At 39.1% G+C, this 24,809-nt stretch overlaps 3 protein-coding genes across 4 annotated transcripts in view; 1 reads left to right on the top strand and 2 right to left on the bottom strand.

Moving 5' to 3' along the window:
* LOC306871675 (serine/threonine-protein kinase N2-like) overlaps window positions 1-8,932 on the top strand; it is a 15,452-nt gene extending 6,520 nt beyond the window's left edge. The window contains exons 6-22 of one of the 2 annotated variants that reach the window (XM_079419769.1): window positions 772-985; window positions 1,404-1,586; window positions 1,863-1,972; window positions 2,797-2,940; window positions 3,116-3,191; window positions 4,566-4,734; window positions 4,844-4,946; window positions 5,046-5,119; window positions 5,308-5,377; window positions 5,465-5,556; window positions 5,896-6,072; window positions 6,287-6,349; window positions 6,452-6,528; window positions 6,603-6,745; window positions 7,212-7,319; window positions 7,401-7,481; window positions 7,559-8,932. In XM_079419769.1, the coding sequence (XP_079275895.1) occupies window positions 772-985; window positions 1,404-1,586; window positions 1,863-1,972; window positions 2,797-2,940; window positions 3,116-3,191; window positions 4,566-4,734; window positions 4,844-4,946; window positions 5,046-5,119; window positions 5,308-5,377; window positions 5,465-5,556; window positions 5,896-6,072; window positions 6,287-6,349; window positions 6,452-6,528; window positions 6,603-6,745; window positions 7,212-7,319; window positions 7,401-7,481; window positions 7,559-7,762 (2,088 nt within the window). In that variant the 3' untranslated portion in view covers window positions 7,763-8,932. The remainder of the gene's footprint in view (window positions 1-771; window positions 986-1,403; window positions 1,587-1,862; window positions 1,973-2,796; window positions 2,941-3,115; window positions 3,192-4,565; window positions 4,735-4,843; window positions 4,947-5,045; window positions 5,120-5,307; window positions 5,378-5,464; window positions 5,557-5,895; window positions 6,073-6,286; window positions 6,350-6,451; window positions 6,529-6,602; window positions 6,746-7,211; window positions 7,320-7,400; window positions 7,482-7,558) is intronic. The other variant, XM_079419770.1, reaches the window with a different exon arrangement.
* LOC306871677 (palmitoyltransferase ZDHHC12-B-like) lies at window positions 8,926-19,580 on the bottom strand. Its single transcript, XM_079419772.1, has 5 exons — window positions 19,131-19,580; window positions 13,906-14,045; window positions 11,649-11,741; window positions 11,212-11,378; window positions 8,926-10,432 (listed from the first exon to the last, which is right to left on the bottom strand). The coding sequence occupies exons 1-5, from the start codon at window positions 19,225-19,227 to the stop codon at window positions 10,117-10,119; spliced, it is 813 nt and encodes a 270-aa protein (XP_079275898.1). The 5' UTR covers window positions 19,228-19,580; the 3' UTR covers window positions 8,926-10,116.
* On the bottom strand, window positions 19,563-24,809 carry LOC306871676 (UDP-N-acetylhexosamine pyrophosphorylase-like protein 1). Its single transcript, XM_079419771.1, has 9 exons — window positions 24,095-24,809; window positions 23,805-24,009; window positions 23,258-23,433; window positions 22,868-23,040; window positions 22,560-22,753; window positions 21,394-21,534; window positions 21,138-21,323; window positions 20,716-20,782; window positions 19,563-20,345 (listed from the first exon to the last, which is right to left on the bottom strand). The coding sequence occupies exons 1-9, from the start codon at window positions 24,381-24,383 to the stop codon at window positions 20,277-20,279; spliced, it is 1,500 nt and encodes a 499-aa protein (XP_079275897.1). The 5' UTR covers window positions 24,384-24,809; the 3' UTR covers window positions 19,563-20,276.

Here is a 24,809-nt window from a genome sequence, read left to right as displayed (position 1 = left end):
CAAAATGAAAATGGTCATTTTCTCACCCTTGTGTGGTTCCAAACCTGCCTGACTTTTCATTCTGTGAAACATAAATAGAAATTTGGGAACCAAACACCATTGGAGTCCATTGGCTTTCATTGTATTGACAAAAAAGCAAGTACATTAAGTAAATGAGATGTATTTGATAATGTCCTTGCATGGAAATGAGTAACAATGTGACACTGAAACCTTGAAGTGTTGTTTTTTTTATTTTATTTTTATCTGTTTTGATTTATTCATGAGAATGATTGCTCAGCCATGCTTGTTTGACCTTGAAGCAGCACTCCCAGCACATGCTTTGTCACTAAGACAGACAAGACCGAGTCCACTGCGAATGATAAAGTGAGAAAACTGTGCTCTGATGCTGCTCAATGATAACCTAGTGCTGAAATGACCTCAATAATCCTTTATTCGATTTACACTTGGCATTTAAAAGGCAAGAAGCGTTAGGGGCTTCGGTATCTCTTATAGATAATTTTGATTGTTTTAAACGCATCAAGCTTTTAACTTGTATTAGAATGGGCCAAGATCCTTCCCTGACCAGTCATGACATCAGCATGCCAATTTCAGAGTTTAATTCAGACTACATTTGGATTTTCACGTTTCAGAAATAATAAACGTAATATATAACTACAATTATATATACTGTCAGTGGCTTTGTTTTACACTACTGTCATTCAAATATGTATGATTTAGATATCTATTTGCTGAGCCTCTTTTATATTTTTGAGCATGTATTTCTGTGTCCAGGCTCAGGCCCGTTTGCAGGAGTCCTCTCAGAAACTGGATTTATTACGTTTGTCGCTGGAGCAGCGGCTTGGAGAGCTTCCACACGACCATCCCAAACGAGCTGCTATTAAAGAGGAGCTTACAGTGGGGTCCTCGCCTGTCGTTGGCCTGCAGAGAGATCGGCTGCGCTCTTCTTCAGCATCCTCTTCGATCTTCAAACCAGCCAGCCTGACAGGTACTGACACAGCTGAAAGTTAGCAGGAAGGTTATGGTGTTAAGATGTCAAGGTGTCAATTTTACTCCATGTCACCTCAGTTAAATATAGTTCTGATGCCACATTTTGTAATTTAGTGTTAGTCTTTACTTCCTGGTGAGACTGAAGACCCTGTTAAAGGGCTGTTGAAGAACTTCAAAAGCATATTAACAAACTTCATCACAGTGTGATACAGCAGCTGCTTTGTCTCTGACCTCAAGACCCTTCAGCAGGTGAAGGAAACATTTACCCTCCATGTTTTCGCTGGTGATTGGTATCATTATGCAAAGTGCGAGTATAGAGGAAATTAAAGTTGAATCTAATCAGCTTTATGTGTGTAATGTGTAAATTGGTCTTGTTAATCTGTTGTATTGTGTATAACTTGAGTGTGTGTGTTCAGGGCGACTGGATGTCAGGCTGATGGGTTGTCAGGACCTGCTGGAGTCGGTTCCAGGCCGCTGTCGGGTAAGCAACATGTCCTCCACCCCTGGAAGTCCCTCTGAGTCCAAATCACTGAGGATGAGAACCGGCCTCTCTACACGCAGCACCAACGGCAAGACCACCAAGACTGATGAGCTCTCATGTAAGTCTCACAGGGAAAGCAATGTGAAATATAATGGATTTCACAATAGTCTGTGGACAGTGACAGAAGAAAACCTGTATCTGTATTTTCCTACCATGTCCAAATAAATGAATTTAAAATAGATCAAATAAATAGACAGGATGGACTTTAATCGAAGATTCTTTTACTTGATCCTTAGAAATCAAACCGCTTAATTCTTATGTGACAGTCATTTTTAAATATTTTGAATTCTGTATGTATTTATGTATGTTTTCTCCTCCATGTGTTTTCTCTCAGTGGAGATCAGTGCTGTATTGAAGGTGGATAACAAGATAGTTGGTCGCACTCATTGGCGGGCGCTGAGTAAAGAGGCCTGGAATCAGAGCTTTATCATCGAACTCGAGCGGGTCAGTGCCAACAAATTCTACTGCATATTGCATAGACCTATCTAGTGAAATGAGTTTTGAATTCAGATCAGGAGCGCACTCTGAATGCTTGCCATAATCTCAGACTCCTTTGACTGAGTGCGTTTACAGCATGCCATTTATAACTCAATTATCCCAGGCAACACTTGCAACATCTGTTTTACGGAAAGTTCCTGTGAAGGCCATTGGCTAAAGGCTTTTCCTCACCTTCATTAACACAGCTTTACTCCCAGAGTGCAATCAGCTGCCTCTAGAGTAATCCAAACTAATCCCTCAAGATTACTGTAATATTTTGGACACCCCTTGGACATAGACACTCAGCCTGAACACTGGCCAAGTCAGCCCGCATCTCTCTCCAAGCTGATTCGGCTGTACCGGTGGAGAATGAGATCTTATTTCATTATTTCTAGATTACTGAAGCAGTTTTTCTCCCGAAGGATGTGCTTTACATTTGTTTGATGAATGGTGAAGCATTTTGCTGTATCTTGTCTTGGAGATTTTGATTATCTTTGACACCAAGTTATGCTTTCTGACTTCTAAGGGTGCACATGATGTATGTCAAGAAATTGTTTTAACAGGAAATCTTACCACAATAACTATAATAATATTTCACAATTAAATAAATGCAGCCTTGGTGATCATAAGAAACTTCTTTCAAAGAAAATGACCAACCCCAGACTTTCAAATGCTGATGTAAGGGCCATTATGAGGTGTAAACGGGCAAGAATTGCAACTACAGTTGATATCTGAGAGTGTTTTTTTTGTTTTTTTTTCTCTGCCCCTCACATGGCCTTTGACCCCTGTAGTCTCGAGAGCTGGAGATTGCAGTGTACTGGCGAGACTGGAGGTCCCTGTGTGCTGTGAAGTTCCTGCGTTTAGAAGATTTCCTAGACAATCAGCGGCATGGCATGTGTCTTTACCTAGAGCCACAGGGCACACTGTTCACAGAGGTAAGAGAACCTCATCACCTTCATCCTACTGCCAAATCATGTTACAGCACAGAGTCGAGTGTGGTTACAGTTTACAACTGCTTTGTATTTCATTTAGGATGTTCTGCAGAGGTTGATGCTTTAATACATGGGCACATAATACATATAGTGAGCTAATGTTTGCTAATGTTTTCAGGTGAGATTCAACAATCCCGTCATTGAGCGACATCCTAAACTACAACGACAGAAACGGATTTTCCCAAAAGAGAAAGGTGTGCTTGACTTCACAATAGTGATCATGTAATAAAAACAGTTACTTGTGTGTTGCAACATTACTGTCGAAGACAATATACTCGGCACATCATCACACCTTTTTGAGTTTTAATCGTTCTGAAAATCCCATGTCGAATTGTGCCCTGTTTGTAAACGAATCTGCAGTAAAATTAAAGGAACATGCCACTATTTGTTCCTTTAATTACAGTGGAGTTTTACCATTTTCGAATCCATTCAGCCGATCTCCGGGTCTGGCGGTAGCACTTTTAGCGCAGCTTAGCATAGATCATTGAATCTGATTAGACCGTTAGCATCTCGCTCAAAAATGACCAAAGAGTTTTGATATTTTTACTATTTAAAACTTGACTCTTCTGTAGTTACATCGTAGTTACGAAGACTGACGGAAAATTAAAAGTTGTGATTTTCTAGGCCGATATGGCTAGGAAATATACTCTCATTCCGCCGTAATAATCAAGGAACTTTGCTGCCGTACCATGGGTGCAGCAGACGCAATGATATTACGTAGTGCCTGATAATAGTCCCCAGCTAGAGATGCTAACGGTCTAATCAGATTCATTTATCTATGCTAAGCTGCGCTAAAAGTGCTACCGCCAGACCCAGAGATCGGCTGAATGAATTCGAAAACGGTAAAACTCAACTGTTTAACTCTTGGGGAGTTGGAAACTGAGCCTATTTTCAAAAATAGTAGCGTGTTCCTTTAAATGAACAAAGGACCAAATTCTTAAGGCCAATTCACACCGCACAGACAAACGCATAAAGCTGCACCAACAGACTCCGACCAACTCTATATTTATAAGCATGTTCAGTCAGTGAAAACAAACTCCACCCAACGCCAACAGGGGTAACACACTGATCCAACAAACTCCACTAGTTTGTTGGCGTTTGTCTGTGCGGTGTGAATTGGCCTTTACTGACACGGTCTGGAACTTCATCCACTCTCTCCTAATGTTGGGATTTTTGCAATACAAAGACTGTTTTTTCCACAGATTGGCACTGCACAGCATCTTGTTGTCTTTGGAGCCATCTTTATCGTTTGGTTTCTGTGTAGACCTGCGTGTTTGCCTCTCATAAACACTACATGTGTGAATCGGTGGGCAGGACTGAACAGACAGTGATTTAGAAGCAGGCGTTGATCTTCTTCTGTGGAGGCGGTGTTTAGCCACATTATTACATCAAAGTGGCACATTCCACAAGCTGTCGTTTTGGCAGACTGGCTTCAATATACACTGTTTTTAGACTTAACAAGAAAGTTTTGAGTTCTGAAACTTACAGGATGTTTTTATAGCACAGTGACCTCTTATTTGTCAAAAGACCAAGGATTTTGGTTTCACAGTTCATGATGTTTCTCTCAGGGAAAAACTTCCTGCGGGCAGCACAGATGAATATGAACTTTGCCACTTGGGGGCGTCTAATGATGAGCGTGTTGCCCCCCTGCAACAGCACCGTCACTGCCTTGAGCCCTCCTCTGCCCGGCTCTGAGACCATGTCCCCTCCATCTGTGTCCACGCCCCCTTCCTCTGGGTGAGACATACGCAGTTGTCCCTGGGGTTTGGGGACAATATAAGGAAAATATATCCATGAATCTGTATAAAAAGTGATTATCTTTCTGTGTCGTGGCTGTTTATCACAGAGACTCAGCAGTTGTTAAACTGAATTTCAGTGAGGAGCGTCCTGCCAAGCCCCTGCGCCTCCACTTGGCACAGAACCCCACGACTGACGCATCAATTTCTGGGGTACATCTTGTAGACAAACACTTGCTTTTAAATTTGTAGTTCTGTATTGCCCTGGTCAAGTTAGAGTTGTAATTATCTGTTTTGGGACACATTTCCCAGACTCCTGCCAGAGTGAATTCCTCTGAGGATAATCAAGTTCTCAAAGGCAGGCCTGTGTCCCAGCCTACACATCAGTAAGTCGTTGTTATTTATTAGTAGTATTGCTCAAATCTAAATCTGAATCATCTCTAACCTTAGGTCTTAAATTTCAACCTGTAACATGTGCCACATCTTATGATAGTGAAATGAATCTGGGATTCTCTTCCCTGTAATTGCTCTTTTTCACAGTCTCGCTGTATGTTGTATATATCCTGTTTCACAGGAGGAAAGAGGGGATGCAGATGGAGGACTTCAATTGCATTTCTGTTTTAGGAAGAGGGCACTTTGGAAAGGTAAAACTGCAGCTGTCCTTCTGTACTGTAATCAGATAACTCTGGATGGTGCCATTGGCTCAATGTCATTGTCAACTCTCATTAAAGGTCCTGCTGGCTGAATTCAGGAGGACCGGGAAACTATATGCCATCAAAGCCCTGAAGAAAGGGGATGTTGTGACCCGGGATGAAGTGGACAGGTGATGTTCTATATCTCTGTATCAGAAATGTCGTCTTGTGCACCATGAATGGGTTATGGATAATTTGTTGTCTGTGGATATTTATTTGTGCAATGCACTAACATGGTTAAAATGGGTCTGTATTAAAAAAATAAAATGTATGTAAGTGTATATACACATATATATATATATATATATATATATATATATATATATATATATATATATATATATATATATATATATATATATGAGACACATTTTATATTTTTAGCAAGGGGCTGCTTGTAAGGGTATTGTGAACTATTCCAACTGTATTTGGCTTTTATAATACTGTGAATTCATTTTATTCTTTTATAGCTTAATGTGTGAAAAGAGAATTTTTGAGACCATCAATGTGTCCCGTCATCCTTTCTTGGTGAACCTGTATGGGTGCTTCCAGACCCCTGACCATGTGTGCTTTGTGATGGAATATTCACCTGGAGGAGACCTGATGACCCACATCCACAGCAGCATCTTCTCTGAACGCCAGGCTAGGTATACACACGCACACACACACACACACACACGCACACACACACACACACACACACACACACACAAAAGTCTGTTTAATTACAGAGCATTTACATAATTGCTACACTTGTTCACATGTTCTCAGACGCACACGCTGAATATTTTTAGCATTGTATAGTTTTAGCATTGACACTTTCCTCTGGCTGTGACTGTAAACCAAGGGTTTTTCTGGCAGGTTTTATTCTGCATGTGTATTACTAGGCCTGGAGTTTCTGCACCAAAACCGGATTGTATATAGGTAACTACACTATTTCTAATATTACTGAACTATTATTGAATTCCCTATTAATCCACGTGATCTAATTAATGATTTCTCTTTTTTTCTTCTTCTTCTTTGTAGGGACCTAAAGCTGGACAATCTGTTAATGGATTCTGATGGCTTTGTGAGAATTGCAGATTTTGGACTTTGCAAAGAAGGTACATTCATGGATTTGTTAATCTCAAATGACAATATTTGAACAGAGAGTCAACCAAGTCTTGCCGCCAAACAGGTATGGGACATGGCGATCGTACGTCAACCTTTTGTGGCACCCCAGAGTTCCTGGCCCCGGAGGTTTTAACAGACAACACCTATACTCGTGCAGTGGACTGGTGGGGTTTGGGTGTGCTCATCTATGAGATGCTAGTGGGAGAGGTCAGTCCTGGTCAATACAGCTTTACTAAATTGTTGCCATATACTGTAATAATGTTTATGCTTTTTTTTTTCTTTTTTTTTAAGAATTCAGCAAGGATGAATTAAACTGAAAGTAAAGACATTTCTAATGTTAAAAAAAGATTTGTATTTCAAATAAATGCTGTTCTTATCCAAAAATCCTGAAAAAGTCTTGAGCACCAAATCAGCATATTAAAAAGAATTCTAAAGGATCATGTGACACTGAAGACTGGCGTAACGACTGCTGAAAATTCAGCTTTGCCATCACAGAAATAAATGCAATTTTAAAATAGAAATCAATTCATTTAAATTGTAATAACATTTCACAATGTTGTTTTTTACTATATTTCTGGTCAAATAAATGCAGTTTTGGTGAGCATTCTTTTAAAAGCACTAAGCAATCTTATCCTTTGAACAATTGTGTAATATATTTTCTTGTGGCTGCCAGTCTCCATTTCCCGGTGATGATGAGGAGGAGGTGTTTGACAGCATAGTGAACGATGAAGTGCGCTACCCCAGGTTTTTGTCCCCCGAGTCAGTCTCTATAATACAAAAGGTAACAACTTTTCCCTCTTGGAGAAAAACAAATTGAAATCTAGTTGACACTCAGTTTCTGACTCCGTCTCTTTAATGGCAGTTGTTACAAAAGAACCCTGAAAAACGACTGGGAGCAGGAGAGCAAGACGCCAATGAAGTGAAGAGACACAGGTTCTTCCAGGTGACAGTCACTAACTGAAGAATTTTTGTCTACCATCGTTTAAATTCTCTTTTTAAAAGCCCCGTTCCTCTCCGCAGGGCATAGACTGGGAAGCCCTGTTGGCCAAAAGAATCAAACCTCCTTTCCTGCCGTCAATTAAAGCTCCAGCAGACGTCAGTAACTTTGACGAGGAGTTCACGCGCCTGAAGCCTGTCCTGACCCCTCCGCAGACCCCGTTCTTCCTCACCGCCGAGCAGCAGCAGGAGTTCTTTGCAGACTTTGACTTCTCGGCCCTGCACTAACTTCCACTCGATTACCCTCGGAAGGGGTTGTGATATATCAGATTTCTGCTTTCATTTCTCTCTGTCTTCATCCAATTATTCTCTCTCGTCCTCCCTTGAGTTATGCAGTGGAATCGAGTGAAGTTGGCCTCGTATCACCCTTTAAAAGCTGCTGTACGCTTTTCATGAAACTGGCTGCAAATGTGTGCTTAAGCTCCAAAGACCGTCCTGATGGACTTTAAAACCATATGATCACCCCTGACCAGAACTGTGCGGCCGTCACTGTGAGTAAGCTCAGATCTGCTTGGCTTTTAACTGCCCATCCCTGATATTTAAAAATGCATTCATTAATGTACATTAATTTTTGGGTTGGGTTATACTGTTAAAAATAAGAGTAGTCTTCCTGTTACACTAAATTGCGATGCCAAAATATACTTGCACTGTTGCTGAACAGATCATGATTGTCAGAGTGAGATGGAAGGACGAAATGCTGTGCTGTTTTTAAGGATTTCTGATGCAGTGCAGATCTGTCTTAAGCTCTTTAAGTTCCAGACTGTAACTATTAGAGTGTGTTCTCAGTGTTAGATCATGCAAATTCCTCCATGCTTATTCTATGTGATGTATGTTCATGTTAAACCCTCAGATTCTGATCCCTGGTTGTCCCTAATCTGGATTTGATTTAGGATTGGTGCCCCAGATAAATGTTGCTTGATTTTGGACCAGTTCTCAACTTTCCAAACCAAACTCTTTACTGTACTTGCAGAAGTCTTGTGACCTTCGGCTGCAAGCGGCGGCTTGCTCTGTCCTGCCTTTCTCTTTATATTCCTCCCCTGGACAAATCTGCTGAATTAGACCGAGCATATTCTACTTGATGTCTTTGCATGATACGGTTAGCACATTAACTCACTAAGATGAAATGTAAACAGTTTTTGCTCTCTGCATCATCTAATAGAAGCTCATTACGTTGTTTGTTATTTAAGGTGTTTGTCTGTATTTTACTTTTGACTACATCAGGCTACCATTGTAAATGTGGTTTACTACTGATAAGTTACACTGTGAACAAAATGACACTAAAATATTTAAATGAAACTTGCCATTTTTATGAGCCCCATGAAGGATAATTAAATATCTAAGTAAATGTAACTGAACGGGATGAATGTATTTTCAGAAATAAAATACAATGTGACCATGTTCAGTTTATTGGATACTGATGTTTCAAAATATTACACGGAGGGAAAAAAATTGCATAACTTTGATCAAAATGGCATTAATCTCTGTATTAATATTGATACTTGAAAAACACTCCAGTGCAAAAGTTAAGGAAGCAATTTAAAGAAAGTAAAATCAAAAACAATTATTGCTTTTTTTGACTATATTATTCTGAGAATATTCTAACTAATGTTTGTTAAAGTCACACTATGTGCACTGCATTGTACAAAATGAACTGAGATCTAACAGTCAAAGGAGTCACATGCACTTCCATCTTTCTTTAAGATGCTGATTTGTAACAGGAAAGGCCCTGTTTATATAAAAATATAAAGTTTTGCTTTAAAAAATGTCTGTAGTTTTGAACATTACAGTACTGATTATGTTTGTATTCTAAATTCAGTCTTTTAATATTAATTACTCATGTTTAATGTATTGATTATGATAAATCGGTACATTTAATATTATAAATTCACATTACAAGCATATTTAAATTTCACCACTTGCATATAAAGTGCTATAGGAAATTATTTATTATAAACGTGAACTTTTTGTTACCCTGTCTGAAATGGATCTTAAAAGGGGATGTCAATTTTCTAAAATATGCATATACAACTGACTGTATTTCACAAGTTCAATAATTGCACAAAACCATTTCTGATGTAACTACATCATCTGCTGCTGCTATAAAATAAGCTGACGGACTGTAGTTTAATTACTTTTTAGTAAAATGAAAGATTATATGAGCAGAGCCAAGATAATAAATAATTAGCATATAAAATTGTTATATCTCATCTCTATGTATTGCATTAATGGGAAACCACAATTCACATCTGAAACGCTATTGTGATTTTGTGCTTTTTGTTCTATGTTTGCTATTAAAATGTGCAAAATCAGCACAGACGAATTGTCAAAGTTCTATGTGGGCAAAATATTCACAAAACACCTTTTAGAAAAATGCTCATTCTAACCTATTTGATAACACTTGATCAAACATCATTGCAACTACAAAGTTCATGCATTTAAGAATCGCTTTCAAAATGGAATGGGTCATTCACAAGGAAAAAGTAGATTAGATGTTCTGCAGATGCAGTTAGGAATGATTTCCACCAAAACATCAACTTCCATGTAATGGGTTATTTGTCACAGCAGTCATGACTCCAAGGGAATTAAATAGAATCGTTGCTTTGCTTGAAATACACATGCTCCCAAACCACCGGTTCCCAAACGCAGAAGAAACCCCAGAGATTGCGCAGGGTTCCACGGTCAAAGGGGTTTTCGTCCACACCGCAGTGCTTGAGGTAAGAGATTCTGTGTCGAGACATGAACTCCCATGTGGTGGTATTCAGCGACACGAGGTACAGGTGAGAGCCCAGGAGGAGAAGCACGGTCAGGGACAGGACAGCCACCACCGCCGCTGCTCCCAGGAGCACACCGTTGGTCCTCAACCACAGCTGCCAGGTGGGAGCGTGACTGAAGCCAGCCCTGTATGAGATTTAACAGTAAACTGAACTGTGGGATGTTCTTCAATCCAGATTACAGATTTTTGTTTCTGGACGCTTTAAAGGGTTAGTTAACCCAAAAATGAAAATTCTGACATTAATTACACACCCTCATGTTATTCCAAATCCATAAGACCTTCGTTCATCTTCCGAATGCAAATTGAGATATTTTTGATGAAATCGGAGAGATTTCTGATCCTTCATAGACAGCAATGCAACTAACACATTCAAGGCCCAGAAAGGTAGTGAGGATATTGTTACATTAGTCACATGGACTATTTTAATTATGTCCTTGCTACCTTTCTGGGCCTTGAACATGTCAGTTGTGTTGCTGTCTATGCAGGGTCAGAAACTTCTTAATTATAAAAATTTGCATTCGGAAGATGAGCGAAGGTCTTACGGGTTTGAATGAAGGTGAGTAATTAATGACAGAATTTTCATTTTTGGGTGAACTAACCCTTTAATTTGAATGAAATGATTTGGGAACACCTTTTAGAATTGAAAAAGCATGGAAACTAATACATTTAGGACTATTATGTCCATTGGCACTGCTGGGTGCTCAAACTCGGTCCTGGAGGGCCGGTGTCCTACAGAGTTTAGCTCCAACCCAATTAAACACACCTGAAGCAGCTAATCAAGCTCTTACTAGGCATACTAGAAACTTCCCAGCAGGTGTGTTGAGGCAAGGTGGAGCTAAAGTCTGCAGGACACCAACCGTCCAGGACCGAGTTTGGGCACTCCTGATATACAAGTTCTACTCACCAGGCCATGTACAGTCCCCACAGTAAGACAACAAGCTGGACAGCCAGATAAAGCACAAACCAGCGATGGTTTCTCTCCCCGACACAGTTCTCTATCCAGGGGCAGTGGTGATCATAGCGCCGCACACAGTGCTGACATGTCTGGCAGTGTTTGGATCTCATGGGTTGCTACGTCAAAGCATGCATTCATTTTTAGATGGGATTCCTTATTAGAAACAACTAACATGTCTTGCCTTTGCATAAATGTATTAAGGTTGTAAACTAAAATGAAAACAACAAATTTGTATTAAAAATGTTTTTTTTATTATTTACTTAAAAAACATTCTTAAAATAAAATTTACTGAAGATTTCATTTTAGTTGCAGCATTAAAATTAAATTAAATTATTTAAGCCTCTATATTTATGTATATGGTCCATCTTTAATAAGTGACAACGCACCTGTACCAGACAGTGTCCACAGCGGCGGAGCCGTATGGACTTGGTGGTCTGTGGAATCATATCCTGTGTTTCTTCTGCGATACCAAGTGTGAACTGAAATAGTCAAATGATACATGTTTGCTGTAAAGTCAGCGTTAAACATGCAAACCGCAGGGGGTTTGTTATATATATATATATATATATATTAGGGCTGTATACCTTGGAGAACCTGGCGATACGATACATACCTCGATACACAGGTCACGATTCGATACGTACCTCGATACAGAGCTGTCTCGATACGATTTGATACAATGTGACACGATTCGATACGATTCAATAAAAAAACACGGGCCAGAGCCAATTAGTTAATGCTGAACACATTTACTCAACAAACAGAACTCTGCATTTTTCTTCAATTTATTGAAGACAAAAGTGCAGGGCTTGACGCTTACCTATTCCCCAAGGAGCACATGTGCTCCTAAATCAAAAAATTTAGGAGCGCATTAAAAACATTTAGGGGTGCAATGCAAATTTTTCAAATTAGGTGTTTTAGCTTAATAAGGGGATACAAAGAGACATTTACAAGCACCATTATTTAATTTATCAGAATACAGAAAGTACACAAGGTTTTTAAATAATTTTACTTCAGACACTATTTAATAGGCTAATTATGTAATTAGTTATAATCCTATTAAACTGTGTCGGTATAAAATTTTCACAATAATCATTGCAGCTTTTGTCACGGTATATGTTTTTGTTTTTAAATCACAATATATAATTTCTAAGTGAAAAAAAGTGTTGTCCTCCTAACAGGTTAAATAACTTTATTAAAGATAATTTACTAAAAGACTTTTATAAAAAATACATAAAAATATAAAGTAAACAAGTGTTTCAAGATTAGAGTGCAGAAGATTGTTCAAATGAACGAAAGAACAATAGGTAAGTAAGGTCCCATGTGTTAACATTAGTTAAAGCAGGTTAACATTAACTAAAAATGTGCAATAGCTAATTGTTGCAGTAGTTAATATTCTTTGTTAATGTTGATTTAATAAAAAATACAACTATGTTAGTTAATGTTAGCTCCATTGAATTATATTAAGACAACTTTTGATTTTATAATGTATTATTAAAAGTTGAAATTAAGATAGCATTATTAATAAATGCAGTCATTGTTTTTTTCATGTTAACTAATGGAACTTGTGTTACTGAACAATAATAACGAATCAGTCGTTGATATATAGATAGGCCCACTGTTCTCTATTATAGATCAGTGGATGGGCCATGTTTTAGCTTAGAAACAATGTTTGAAAATAAATAGCTCATTAAGTCTTTAAATAAGAATTATTTGAGGCTATTGTGAAGACTAAAGCGAATATAAATACCTAAATGACTGTGAGTGTGAAACATTATTTACACAGTTTTAGGAAAGTAGCGCAGCTGATTTGTTTACTGGGTTACCGGGGTAACGGCAGCGGCAGCGCCCTCTAGTGGCGAATGTGCGTCATTCAGCGCGTCTTCACTTTAACTCGCTCCGCTTTTCTTCTCATCTGTGCTCATTTAAATTAAACCGTTGCCTTTTTAAAGTTGTAAAGTAATCATATGAGGCTGCATCGCAATTTTTCCATAAATAAACAGAATAAATTAATAGTTTGTTATAGGCTACTGTATAAGTTAGGCTGTTTTGTATTTTGTTTTGTATTCGCACTTGCGCTCCTAAATGCATTTTCCAGTTCGCACACATCTATTTTTAGTCGCAAATGCGAGTGAAATGCTCGCACTGTCGAGCCCTGAAGTGCATTATAACAAAGTGCATTTTGCTTAAATATTTGCAACTTTAAGTGCTCTGATTAATTGTACACAAATTGTATTAATCTGGAAATTACCACAAGTAAACATTTAACTTTCCAAGGGTACAGTCTGAGCTCACACAAGCACAAAATCTTCTTCTTATTATTCTTACCTTCTTATTAAATCTTCTTATAATTCTTTTTTGTGACACCATGTACTGCCATAACATATTTCACTATGAAATCACTTAAATGCTACATCTTGCTTTAACATTTTCCATGAGTTTTTTGAAACTCGCGGGCGCCGCTGCGCCCCCTAATGGCTGGGCGGAGTATCGATACTAAGGGCTAGAATATCGATACTGTATCTTTTTTTATTATATCGGTATGTATCTAAGAATCGATATTTTGAGCACACCCCTAATATATATATATACATACAGGGGTGTCGCTGACAAAAACACTTGGGATTCTGTGTATTAACTGACCTGCAAGTCACACTCATCAGACAGGACAAAACCAGGATCCATGAGCGAAACTGCAAAATACAGCAACACAGACACCAGGACCAGCAGCACAAAGAGAACTGGCAGTGCGAGCTCCCCCGTCTCCTCCTGTTTGCGGAGGTCTGTGAGTGGAATATAGTGGTGCAGAAATTAGATTATAATAGAGAAGAACAGAGCATAGCAGAACAAAAAAGAGAGTAATACAATATATTAGAGTAAAAAAATTCAACAGTGGAGTGGAATGGAGCAGAACTGTGGATGCCAAATAAAGGCTGGAATACACTACATGACATTTGAACAGATTTTAAAACATTAGGCATCATACACTTGTTACATTTGTAAACAGTAAGAGGGAAAAAACAAATAGGCATCATACAATAAAAGACTGAGGATCACACACTACCAGAGTTTCCGAACAAAAACTTACAAAGAAATACGATGACAAGTGAAAACAATGTGTTCTCAAATATTCTAGAATGCTTGATATCCTCAGAATGGAAAGAATCCTTGTCTGACACGCAATTTTAAATAAAATCAGTCAACTCCAACTTTCCCGAAATCTGCAGACTGGCTTTGACTACCAACGCCAACTTGATGAGACAGCAAATTGTGGCAAAAATCTGGGCAAAATGTAGTGCATTCCAGCCTTAAGTAAGAGATGAAGTAGGGGTGGGCGATATGGGAAAATATCACAATTTTTTTTTGAAATATCACGATTCACGATTTTATCACGATTCTTTGTCATGTTGGTTTTACTATTTTGGTTTTACAAGTTGTCTGAGCATTACAGCCAAACTAGAAAGACAAAGCCTTTCAAGATAACAAAAAAATTTAAATAAAAGACGGCAGATATTTAGGCCAAAGTGGGCGAAGATAAAAATCTTTGTCATCATTTTATCTTTCTTATTAAAAAATAAGAACAAAGATACACATTACAAATACACATAATATACAAATAAAACAAACAGTGCTTTATTTTCAGGTACAATAGGTGTATTTAGCAGAGCATTCAATGAAATTGAATGAACAAATATAAAAATAAAATACTATATAGACTGATTCCTAAAGCAACTGTATTAAAGTTTTTCAGTCAAGAAGAGAGAGTGATTTTTCTCTTTGCGTTTTGTTGTTATGTTAACGTTAAATGAATAGTTCCCCAAAAAACTAAATAGTCATCTGTCTGTCAATTCATGTTTTATTTTTATACCATCATTTAATGGTTGTTTTAAACCTGAATGAGTTTCTTTCTTCTGTTGAACATAAATGCTATTTTGAAGAAGGTGGAAAACCAAACAGTCGCTGGTCCTCAGTGACTTCCATAGGATTTTTCTTTCCTACTATCAAAGTCAATGTAGACCAGCAACTGTTTGGTTACCCTCATTCTTCAAAATATCTTATTTTGGGTTCAGCACAAGAAATTAATAGAGGTTTGGGACAACATGTGAGCGAGTAAATAATGACAGAAATGTAATTTTAGGGTGAACTATCCCTTTAATGACAGTCGACAGCATGTTTAGTGTCCTGTCCCTTTAAGAGCTGCACGCATCTAATATACAGGCACGCATCCGTTTCTCTCTTAACTATTTACTTTTATTGTAGAGATAACCAACTGAGTCTGTATGTAAACCTTGTGTGTTTTGACAGTATTAGCGCAAAAAAAAATAAGTTAGTTGAGTAATCAGGCGCTGTTAGACAGGCTTTTTAGTGCGCATGCTTCAGGTGTATGCGCTCAGAAAAAGCGCACGTCAGACCAGCGCGCGAATTAAACATTTAACCAGCAAGGCTTTGTGTGCAAATAATGTACTTTTGCGATCGCGAATAAGTGCAGTGTCCTGTCAGAGTAACTCTACTGCTGTATGTCGTGTTGTACAGTATATAGAGACGGAGGCGCCAGAACTGTATTTGACCTAATGTGCGCTGCAGCACCATACTACGATATTTCTTCAAAAGCAGATCGTGGAGACATTTTTATCGTCCACGATCAAAAATCGTCATATCGCACACCCCTAAGATGAAGTATGAGAAGTATGCGATAAAAAGGAGCAAGAAAACTGAACTCTCCTCGCCCTTCCCCTCTACCCACTTTGGACTTGGCACTTGTGCTTGACGCTGTCACGGGACCCCCGTTCGAGCCCATACAATCAGCGAGCTTCCTCTCTCTGGGAAGTCGTGGCCTAATGGTTAGAGAGTCGGACTCGTAATCGGACCAAAGGTTGCGGGTTCGAGTCTCGGGCCGGCAGGAATTGTAGGTGGGGGGAGTGAATGTACAGCACTCTCTCCACCCTCAATACCACGACTGAGGTGCCCTTGAGCAAGGCACCGAACCCCCAACTGCTCCCCGGGCGCTGCAGCATAAATGGCTGCCCACTGCTCCGGGTGTGTGTTCACTGCTGTGTGTGTGTGTTCACTGCTGTGTGTGTGCACGTTGGATGGGTTAAATGCAGAGCACGAATTCCGAGTATGGGTCACCATACTTGGCAGTATGTCACTTCACTTCACTTCAAGACAGCACTCCTGCTCACGCTGGCCTCTGTTACGCGAGTTGGAGACCTGCAGCCAGGCACTTTCAATTGACGGCTCGTGTATTGAATTCGGGCCAAGTGATTGCAGACTCACCTTGAAGCCTAAAAAAGGATATGTGCCTAAAGTGCTTTCGACTCCATTTAAAGCGCAGGTCATAAAACTATCTGCTTTCCGCCCCGAAACACCGACCGGGACGGAGCTGCTTTATACACTCCTGCTGTGACCTGTACGTGCGGTGTGTACTTATATCGAGCGCTCTAGTCAGTTCAGACTCTTGGAGCAGCTATATGTATGTTTTGGTGGATGCACAAAAGGACTGCCTGTGTCCAAGCAAAGGCTGTAACACTGGATCGTTGACGCAATTGCTTTGGCTTACAGCTCTAGGGCGCGGAATGCCCGATAGGGGTTCGGGCCCACTCAACCCGCGTCATCCTGGGCCTGGGCAAATGGTATGTCTATAACCGGGTGGTGATGGCGCAGTGGATAAGACACATGCCTTTGGTGTGAGAGACCTGGGTTCAAATCCACTGTGAGACACCAATGTGTCCCTGAGCAAGACACTTAACCCCCTAGTTTCTCCAGAGGCGTGCGACCTCTGACATATATAGCAATTGTAAGTCGCTTTGGATAAAAGTGCCAGCTAAATGAATAAACGTAAATGTGTTCAGGACATTTGTATGGCGGCAAGCTGGTCGTCACCCAGCACTTTCACAAGGTTTTATAACCTAGATGTGTCGCTTGCCTCGCATGTGCTGTCAGTGCGAGCAGCGCATGCGCCTACTCAGGCTCAGCTATGATCTGAGATGTGTATCAGTGGTTTCGACTAGGTCGTATACACCCTGTATTGATGCACCACCAATTCAATGCTGTTCCTAACAGTTTATCACAATGTTTTGATATAGTTCACCACGTCTTTTAGGACTTGATCACCATTATACTCCGCTTATTGAGCACCTTCACGGCCGTGCATCATAACACATGATTTCTTTGAAATGAAACAATTTCAACTAATCTATATGTGAAAGCGCCGAAGCCGCCGCCATTTCACATTCTCTTTTTCACCAGAGTTAACTCCGCCCCTGGTGTGACGCGGCATCGTGTAGTTGCCGCGCCCCCCCCAGACTTTTACATGGTTTCGACTAGGTCCTGTAGACCTGAGATGTGTTTACTCTTTCGGAGTGTCTATTTACACTGTGCAAATAGCCCATCTTGTTAGCAAAGGCTATTTACACTAACGTGTGATTAGGGTAGGTGTAGGGAGGGCTTTATCTTCCCAATAAGGTGGCATCCATTTAATAAATTTGAATTAAAATTATAATTTACACTTTTTATAATGTACTACAATACTGAGGTGCAGATAATTGCCACTATTTGCAATAAGTAGTATAAATAGCAGAAAATCTTGCTATTTTAACAGTGTAAATAGAATCTATAGCTATTTGCACTTAGTGTAAATAGCATATCGTAAAAAAATACTGCTATTTTCACTTGGTGTAAATAGAATCCATTGCTATTTGCACAGTGTAAATAGCATCTGTCACAAAAAAAATATGCTATTTGCACTTGGTGTAAAGAGCATCTAATTGCTAATTACACTGAGTGTAAATAGCATCTATTGCTATTTGCACTTAGTGTAAATAGCATCTGTCACTAAAAAAATATGCTATTCGCACTTGGTGTAAAGAGCATCTAATTGCTAATTACACTTAGTGAAAATAGCCGCTGCCTTACTCATTACAGCTCCGAATGTGAAACTTGACATACTTAGTCGAGCCAGGCTCCATCGCTGTGACACGGCGGGATTTTATACGTTCCCATAGCAATGTAGAGTTACCGAATTGAAGGGGAATGCTCTCGGTTACTCACGTAACCTCGGTTCCCCGAAACGAGGGAACGAGACATTGCTCTTATTGCCGTGTCACCGAGCTCAGGATCTTAGAATGCCAAGTTGCTTCAGTCAAAGATTCTGAATGAATGACGTACAAGCACTGCATTATATAGAGTGGGATTCCCGCTCATATTTCGCCGCTTGAACGCCATTGGCCAGTTTCACTGGTGTTTCAATAAGGCTTCAGTAGTATTCAAGGAAAAGGTATTTCCCATAGCAATATCTCGTTCCCTCATTTTGGGGAACCCAGGTTACGTGAGTAAACGAGATAATTTTATCACTGAGGTGGTATGTAAATTTATTTTTACAGACATCCATATGAGAAACAATTACTATCCGAATCGGGCTTTAGTACCTCATAATTTTGCCAATAATTAAGATTGTTTTAACTTTTTATCTCATAATTTTGACTGTCATTAATTTTTATTTCATAACTGATTTTAGCATCTTATAATTTAAATTCTATCATAAATTCTACTTTTATTTCATTTTGACTTTGTCATCATAACTTAGCATCATTTAACTTTTTATCTCATTTTGGCTTTATCTCATAATTTCAGAGTGAAAGTATGCAGTAGAACAGAAAAACATACAGCAGAGAATAGAATGTAAGGGTGTGCTAGAGTAGAATAGTTATAGATCATCTAAACGTTGTCTGGTAAAGGAAGTGGCGATGCAGATACAGGTGTGAAGCAGTGTTATGTACATAATATAGCTACTGTAGCCACAAAATAACAGGTCTGTATGTGATGCAGATATACTCACAGTAGAATCAGCATCTCTCTGGAGCACTTACCGGTGTCGTGGAGGAAGAGAATCAACGTTATAACCCATGTCAAGACGACATGAGCGGTCCTCACCAAGAATCCTGATCCGAACACATTTTTGAACATCCTAGCATACTTCTATATCCGCTTAAGCATGCATCTGCTGTGTGCTCGTAATGAAATGCATCTTATTCTCAGACCTCTATAGGCAGCTATCTGTGTTAGCCAGCTCATAAGAAAGCCAGTTAACGTTACATTCCAGCTGTCAAGTGAGCTCCTACGCGTCGCACGCTAAATTCCAGAACAAGAATCATTTTAACCACAATATTTCACCCTAGCGTGGAACTTTTTCTGCTGCTCGTCTAAAACAGCAGACGTAACGCAACCGAAGCGCGGTATTTCATTTAAATACTGTTTCTCTCGCTCTAATAAGCTTGTTGATGCCGTTCCGCTGCTTAGACATGAAACTGGTAATGAAACATTTCCTATTGGTCAGCTGTGGTCACGTGACGGTTCGGCTTCACACCGGGATGCAAAGGCAGAGCCGAAAGAAAAGATACACACAATATGTGAAGTGGGTATATGATTGTATTGCTATTGTAAGATAAAATAATTATATGCTATATGCAAACTAGTAAAAATATCACATTGCATTTTGCAATCATACAATTTTTTTTTTAATAAAGAATTGATTCTACTCTAACCTTTTGAAGAATTGTATATAATTACGTAATGATAATTGGGGTCAGTAAGATTTTTTTATTAAATGAATAGCTTTATTCAGCAAGGATGCATCAAACTCATAAAGTGACAAAGACATGTATAATTACAGTACAAAAGTAATAATAATAAGATTTATATTTCAAATGAATGTTGTCTATTTGAACTTTTCATTGTGTCACATTGTGTCATTCTGTCACTGCTGAAAAGTCGGTTTTCCCATTACAGGAATAAATTACATTTAAAAATATAATGAAAACGGTTATTTTAAGGTATCATTTTACAGTATTACAGTTTTTCCCCCTTGTACTTTTGATAAATGCAGCCTTGGTGAGTAAAAATCTTACCGACCCCAAATTTTTATTCATTTATTTATTTTTGATTTGTAAACATCCCTTTCAATTCCTTTAATATTTGCATGGCCCTGGACATGATGGAATCCTCAGCTGGAGATTCTAGGCTTCATTCTCATCAAGTAGAAAAGGGGACTTCAAGTTCTTCTGTTTCAGCAGCTTTTCCAGACCCTGTAAAACACAGCGGTTAAAAGATCATGGAGTGGTGTGTCATGGAGGGAAAAAGAAAAAAGGAGATAAAGAGATGGAGTGTTACAGCTGTCTCTTGAACTCTCTCCTGAGAACAAGAACACTACTCTGACATCATTCGCTCTGTTTCACATCATGCTCCATATGGTCACACTTGTTCTTCTTTCCCTCTGGGCCTATTGCCTCTTTTTGTACTAACTGTAATATTTTGTAATCAAAGAACTATTTGCAAGACAAAAATATTTAACTTTTGTGATAAATGTGTTAACCTAAAATCCAAAAACTATATGTATTAGCAACACCAGTTTCAAGCAAAGCTTTAATAATTGCATACAAGTAGTCACATTTTTACCTCGCCAAAGTATGATACAAGTGGAGAGATTTCGCAGATTGCTGGAGGGTCTTCATTCTGTGTCATACTGCAAAAGAAAGAGTAGACCAAGTTATTAGAAACCACACACCATCTTAGGAAGTGCCTCAAAATTTCAGCACGAATGAGTAAATTCATTTTAGGCATATTCCTTTCAGGTTATGCCAGTCAAAAGGTATTGCATTCATATCAAGAATGGAAATTTCTAGACCATATCCTGCTCTACATCTGGTGTAGTATAATTATAATACTTGAGGAACCTTGCAATGCAGCATTTACTCTACATTAAGTCATTTAGAAGACACTTTTAACCAAACCAATCTCTGGTAAAACATGATACTTATTTCTTTGATATGACTGAATATTTTTCTACTGATTTAATAAAGGGTATTTTATGTTACCACCTATGTTTTGGGGGGATGGGTTTATCCTGCTCATCCAGGAAGTTTCCACCAGCTGCCAGAGCCCAGCGGTAATGCTGTGCTAACAAGGATCGGCGTGCTGTAGTCGGTGTGTCCAAAGGCACCCCATCAGCATTTTTTAGGGGTGAGAATTCCTCCTCTCTCAACACCTCAAAGGCAACAAATTTCCTGCAAAAAACAGATGATGGTGAGGAAGATGGTGATACCTCAATTAGCCAATGGTAGCTGTACAACATACTTTGAGAACTGAAAGACGTCAAAGACAAATTTCTCCAGTTTGATGCCATTGGGCTTGGTTGGTTTCACCAGGTTCCCTTCTCCATCCACAAATGGCACTTTCTTGATTGCCACATGCTGCTTCAGCTGACTCTCAAACTTTCTGCAGGGAAAATGCATTGAAATAGGAATTACTTTGTACAATGGGCTTTGTTTACAGATTAGCATGAGTCAATATGTTGCTAATTCTTTAACAAATGCATTCATAAATCGTGGAACAGCCTCGTGGAATAGTAAAGTGTCCACTGAATGTGCACGTGATGCGGGTACTTTTCGCCTACTGTTTTTTGAATACCATGAATTTGGGCATGCTACTCTTTTCAAATATGGTCTACCGCATACTATATAGTAGAGAAGTATTCAACTGGGATGCAGTGTGCAAGTCTTGATTAGGGGTCCTACTGGGCTCCTATTCCTTGTTATTATAATGCCATATGTCACCAAGATATAATATATAATATACACTTGATTGGCTCTAAGACTCTCTCTCCTCTCCACCTGTAGCTGGTGTGTGGTGAGCGCACTGGCGCCATTGTCCTGTGGCTGCCGTCGCATCATCCAAGTGGATGCTGCACACTGGTGGTGGTTGAGGAGAGACCCCCCCACATGATTGTAAAGCGCTTTGGGTGTACAGCAATACACAATAAAGCGCTATATAAATGCATCATTCATTCATTCATTCATTCATTCATTCAAGATGTTATTATTGGTTTGTTTATTGTTTTATTAACTCTATTATATTTAGGGCTGCAAAACGATTAATTGCTTGCAAAATAAAAGTTTATGTTTACATACTATATGTGATGTGTACTGTATATATTTATTATGTATAAGTACACACAAATATATGCATTTAAAAAAAAGTATGTATATTTATACTTGTATATAATTGATATTATATATAAATAAATATTTTATATATAAATCAAACATTTTTATTTAATATATACATAGATGTGTGTTTTATTTGGAATGTGATTAATCGTTTTGCAGCCCTAATTATATTACAACAGAGCATGATTATAATATATTGTATCACAAAAGTTCCCTTTATGGGCAATGAAATATGACTTAAGAAACACAAAAGAAAGTTGGATTGTATATTATAACTGTATGTCAATCACATACTCAGCCACGTCCTTCAAGAAGCCTCGGGTAAAGAAGTGGTTGCAGATATTCCCAGCACTGAACAGGAGCTCTCCTCCTGGGCCTCGCAGCTCTGCGGTCTCTGGTTGGATCTCACTGTACTCAATCACCTGATACAGGCCGTCCACACGACACACCACTCCAACAGGCTCTGCAGGATACGCCTTATCCACCACCTGAGCAGGATAAAGGTAAACACAGCTAATTAAAGCAATAAATAATATTAAATTAATAATGGTAAACACTGATGGATAGGATCTAATTCAGGCCTACAGACAGGATATTTTTACCTTCGCACCACAGTCTGCTCCTTTGTTTACACAAAAGCCAATAAAGACTGGGTCTGCCATCTTCACCAAGATGTTGTCCACACAGTACACGTGAAGATACTCCACACCCCTTCTCTCCATGTCCCCTAAAATCTTGTTGTCCACTAGAGCACGATAGAGGCCGCCATTTCCATCTGAAGTGAACATAGAAATGAGATGCAAACATCATTTGGTTTTAGTGGCCGAAGGAAAAAAATACATAAACAATAATTTGTCTGTTGTCATATAGCTGATTAAAATAAATAAAAATCCTATTTTATTTGAATAATTTATGAACTACCTCTAACAAATATTTAATAAAAGCAAACCAAAATTAGTTTTCCTTCCGAAGCCAACCAAATTCTCTCTAACCTGGTGCCATGGCTATTTTGTTCTTCTTCTCCAGGATGATCTTTCCATCAAAGCCTACAGCTGGTATCATTCTTTGCTCAAACATGACTACGTTGGATGGACAAAGGCCAAAATATTCATTGTCTTTGAAGAACTTCTCTGTGGGTCCCAGAGTGAACTCACTAGTCATTATGTACCTGTTCAAATATCATCAAAAGATAATTCAATACATGTTCTTCTGTCATTTGGAGGTTGTTTATGAATTAATTCATAAACGTTTCTTCAACTACAAGCACTTTTATGTCCCAGACCTTCAAACTGGAAACAAATATGAAAGCGATTAATAGAAATATGAATTATTACATTTTTGAACTATGACCTAAAACGTGTGTGTGTGTGTGTGTGTGTGTGTGTATATATATATATATATATATATTAATTGTGTATTTTATTTACACAAATTGCAACTGTCCGTGTGGAGACATTCCAAAAAACAGGACCAAAAGTGTTTCTAATTAGCAGAAATCTCAGAAAGACCCACATTTGAATTGCAAATAAAGAGCCATACCATGGTACTGTGCACCTACTACCATGCTTCACATTGGCCAGCTCTTGCACCTTCTGAATACGCTCAGCCTGGATCTGGTACAGGGTTTTTCCACTTGGAAGCCCAACATTGTACATGCCCTTGGGATATGGCACTCCAAGCCGAGTCCCCTGACCACCAGCTAACAGCAAAACAGCCACTCTGCCCTGTGAAATCTGCAGTAACCCTGAACACAGGAGTCTTTTATTAAGTCTTCAATATGTTACTTTTGTTAAAAATGAATATTTTTGTTGTACACCTTGGAGCTGTACCTTCATCGCCCCACATCTGAAGTGTTTCTTTGTCGCTTTTACGCACACTTCCGATGAACTCTGGAGGAACGGGCTTCATCCGCGCGTCTAGCCGACCATCAGCACTCGAGTGTCGGCTTGCAGCCTCAGCAGCTGCTCGGCAGTGCTCGAGTAACTCTTCGGGCTGCAGCTGAGATATCTCCTCCAGAAGCGAATTGCTTTCTTCCGCAGAAAGTTCAGCCCAAAATTGTAAAACATGGCTCTGTCCTGCAGTTTCTAACCTCGCTTTAGCTTCCTCGCATGATAACATCTTTGCCTACTAGAAAAATGAATACATTAATGATCTGGCAACAAACCTCGAGTCGAGTCGACTCCTCTCTTTTGAGGAGTCCGGATCCTGTTTTCACTGCTTGCAACTCGTGATCAGTGTGTGGTTGGTACAATAAACATATCACTGGAGTTGCATATATTTGGAAAAAGAACTACTGTCAAGGCATATTTAGTTTGCAGGAGTCAACTCCCCTTAGGCTGTGTCTCAAAGTCTTGCTCCTCACTAACAGCTCGAATCAGTTTAAATATCAAGTCAGTCAGCGGCGAGCTGACTCAGAACGTCCCAAATGCTGTCTAGGTAGGCAGCTCAGTAGGTTTCCAAACACAGCCAGTATTTACTCCATATCTGCGGATGAATGACTTCCTCAGAAAGCTAACCGCTGTCATGTGATTAGTCTGCTGAGTC

The sequence above is a fragment of the Barbus barbus genome (genome assembly GCF_936440315.1).
Source record: "Barbus barbus genome assembly, chromosome: 6".
Lineage (NCBI taxonomy): Eukaryota > Metazoa > Chordata > Actinopteri > Cypriniformes > Cyprinidae > Barbus > Barbus barbus.
The sequence above is the reverse complement of the archived record's forward strand: the minus strand, read 5'-3'. Positions and strand labels throughout refer to the sequence as shown.

Excerpts from the sequence above, each read along its gene's own strand:
- LOC306871676 (XM_079419771.1), bottom strand. The coding sequence starts at position 24,383 with ATGTTATCATGCGAGGAAGCTAAAGCGAGGTTAGAAACTGCAGGACAG. Across the intron at positions 22,754-22,867 it reads GAGCAGACTGTGGTGCGAAG|GTGGTGGATAAGGCGTATCC; the intron begins GTAAAAATATCC and ends TATCCTGCTCAG. Across the intron at positions 20,783-21,137 it reads CCCATCCCCCCAAAACATAG|TATGACACAGAATGAAGACC; the intron begins GTGGTAACATAA and ends TTTCTTTTGCAG.
- LOC306871677 (XM_079419772.1), bottom strand. The coding sequence starts at position 19,227 with ATGTTCAAAAATGTGTTCGGATCAGGATTCTTGGTGAGGACCGCTCAT. Across the intron at positions 14,046-19,130 it reads TCTCTTCCTCCACGACACCG|ACCTCCGCAAACAGGAGGAG; the intron begins GTAAGTGCTCCA and ends TTCCACTCACAG. Across the intron at positions 11,742-13,905 it reads CTGATGAGTGTGACTTGCAG|TTCACACTTGGTATCGCAGA; the intron begins GTCAGTTAATAC and ends TGACTATTTCAG.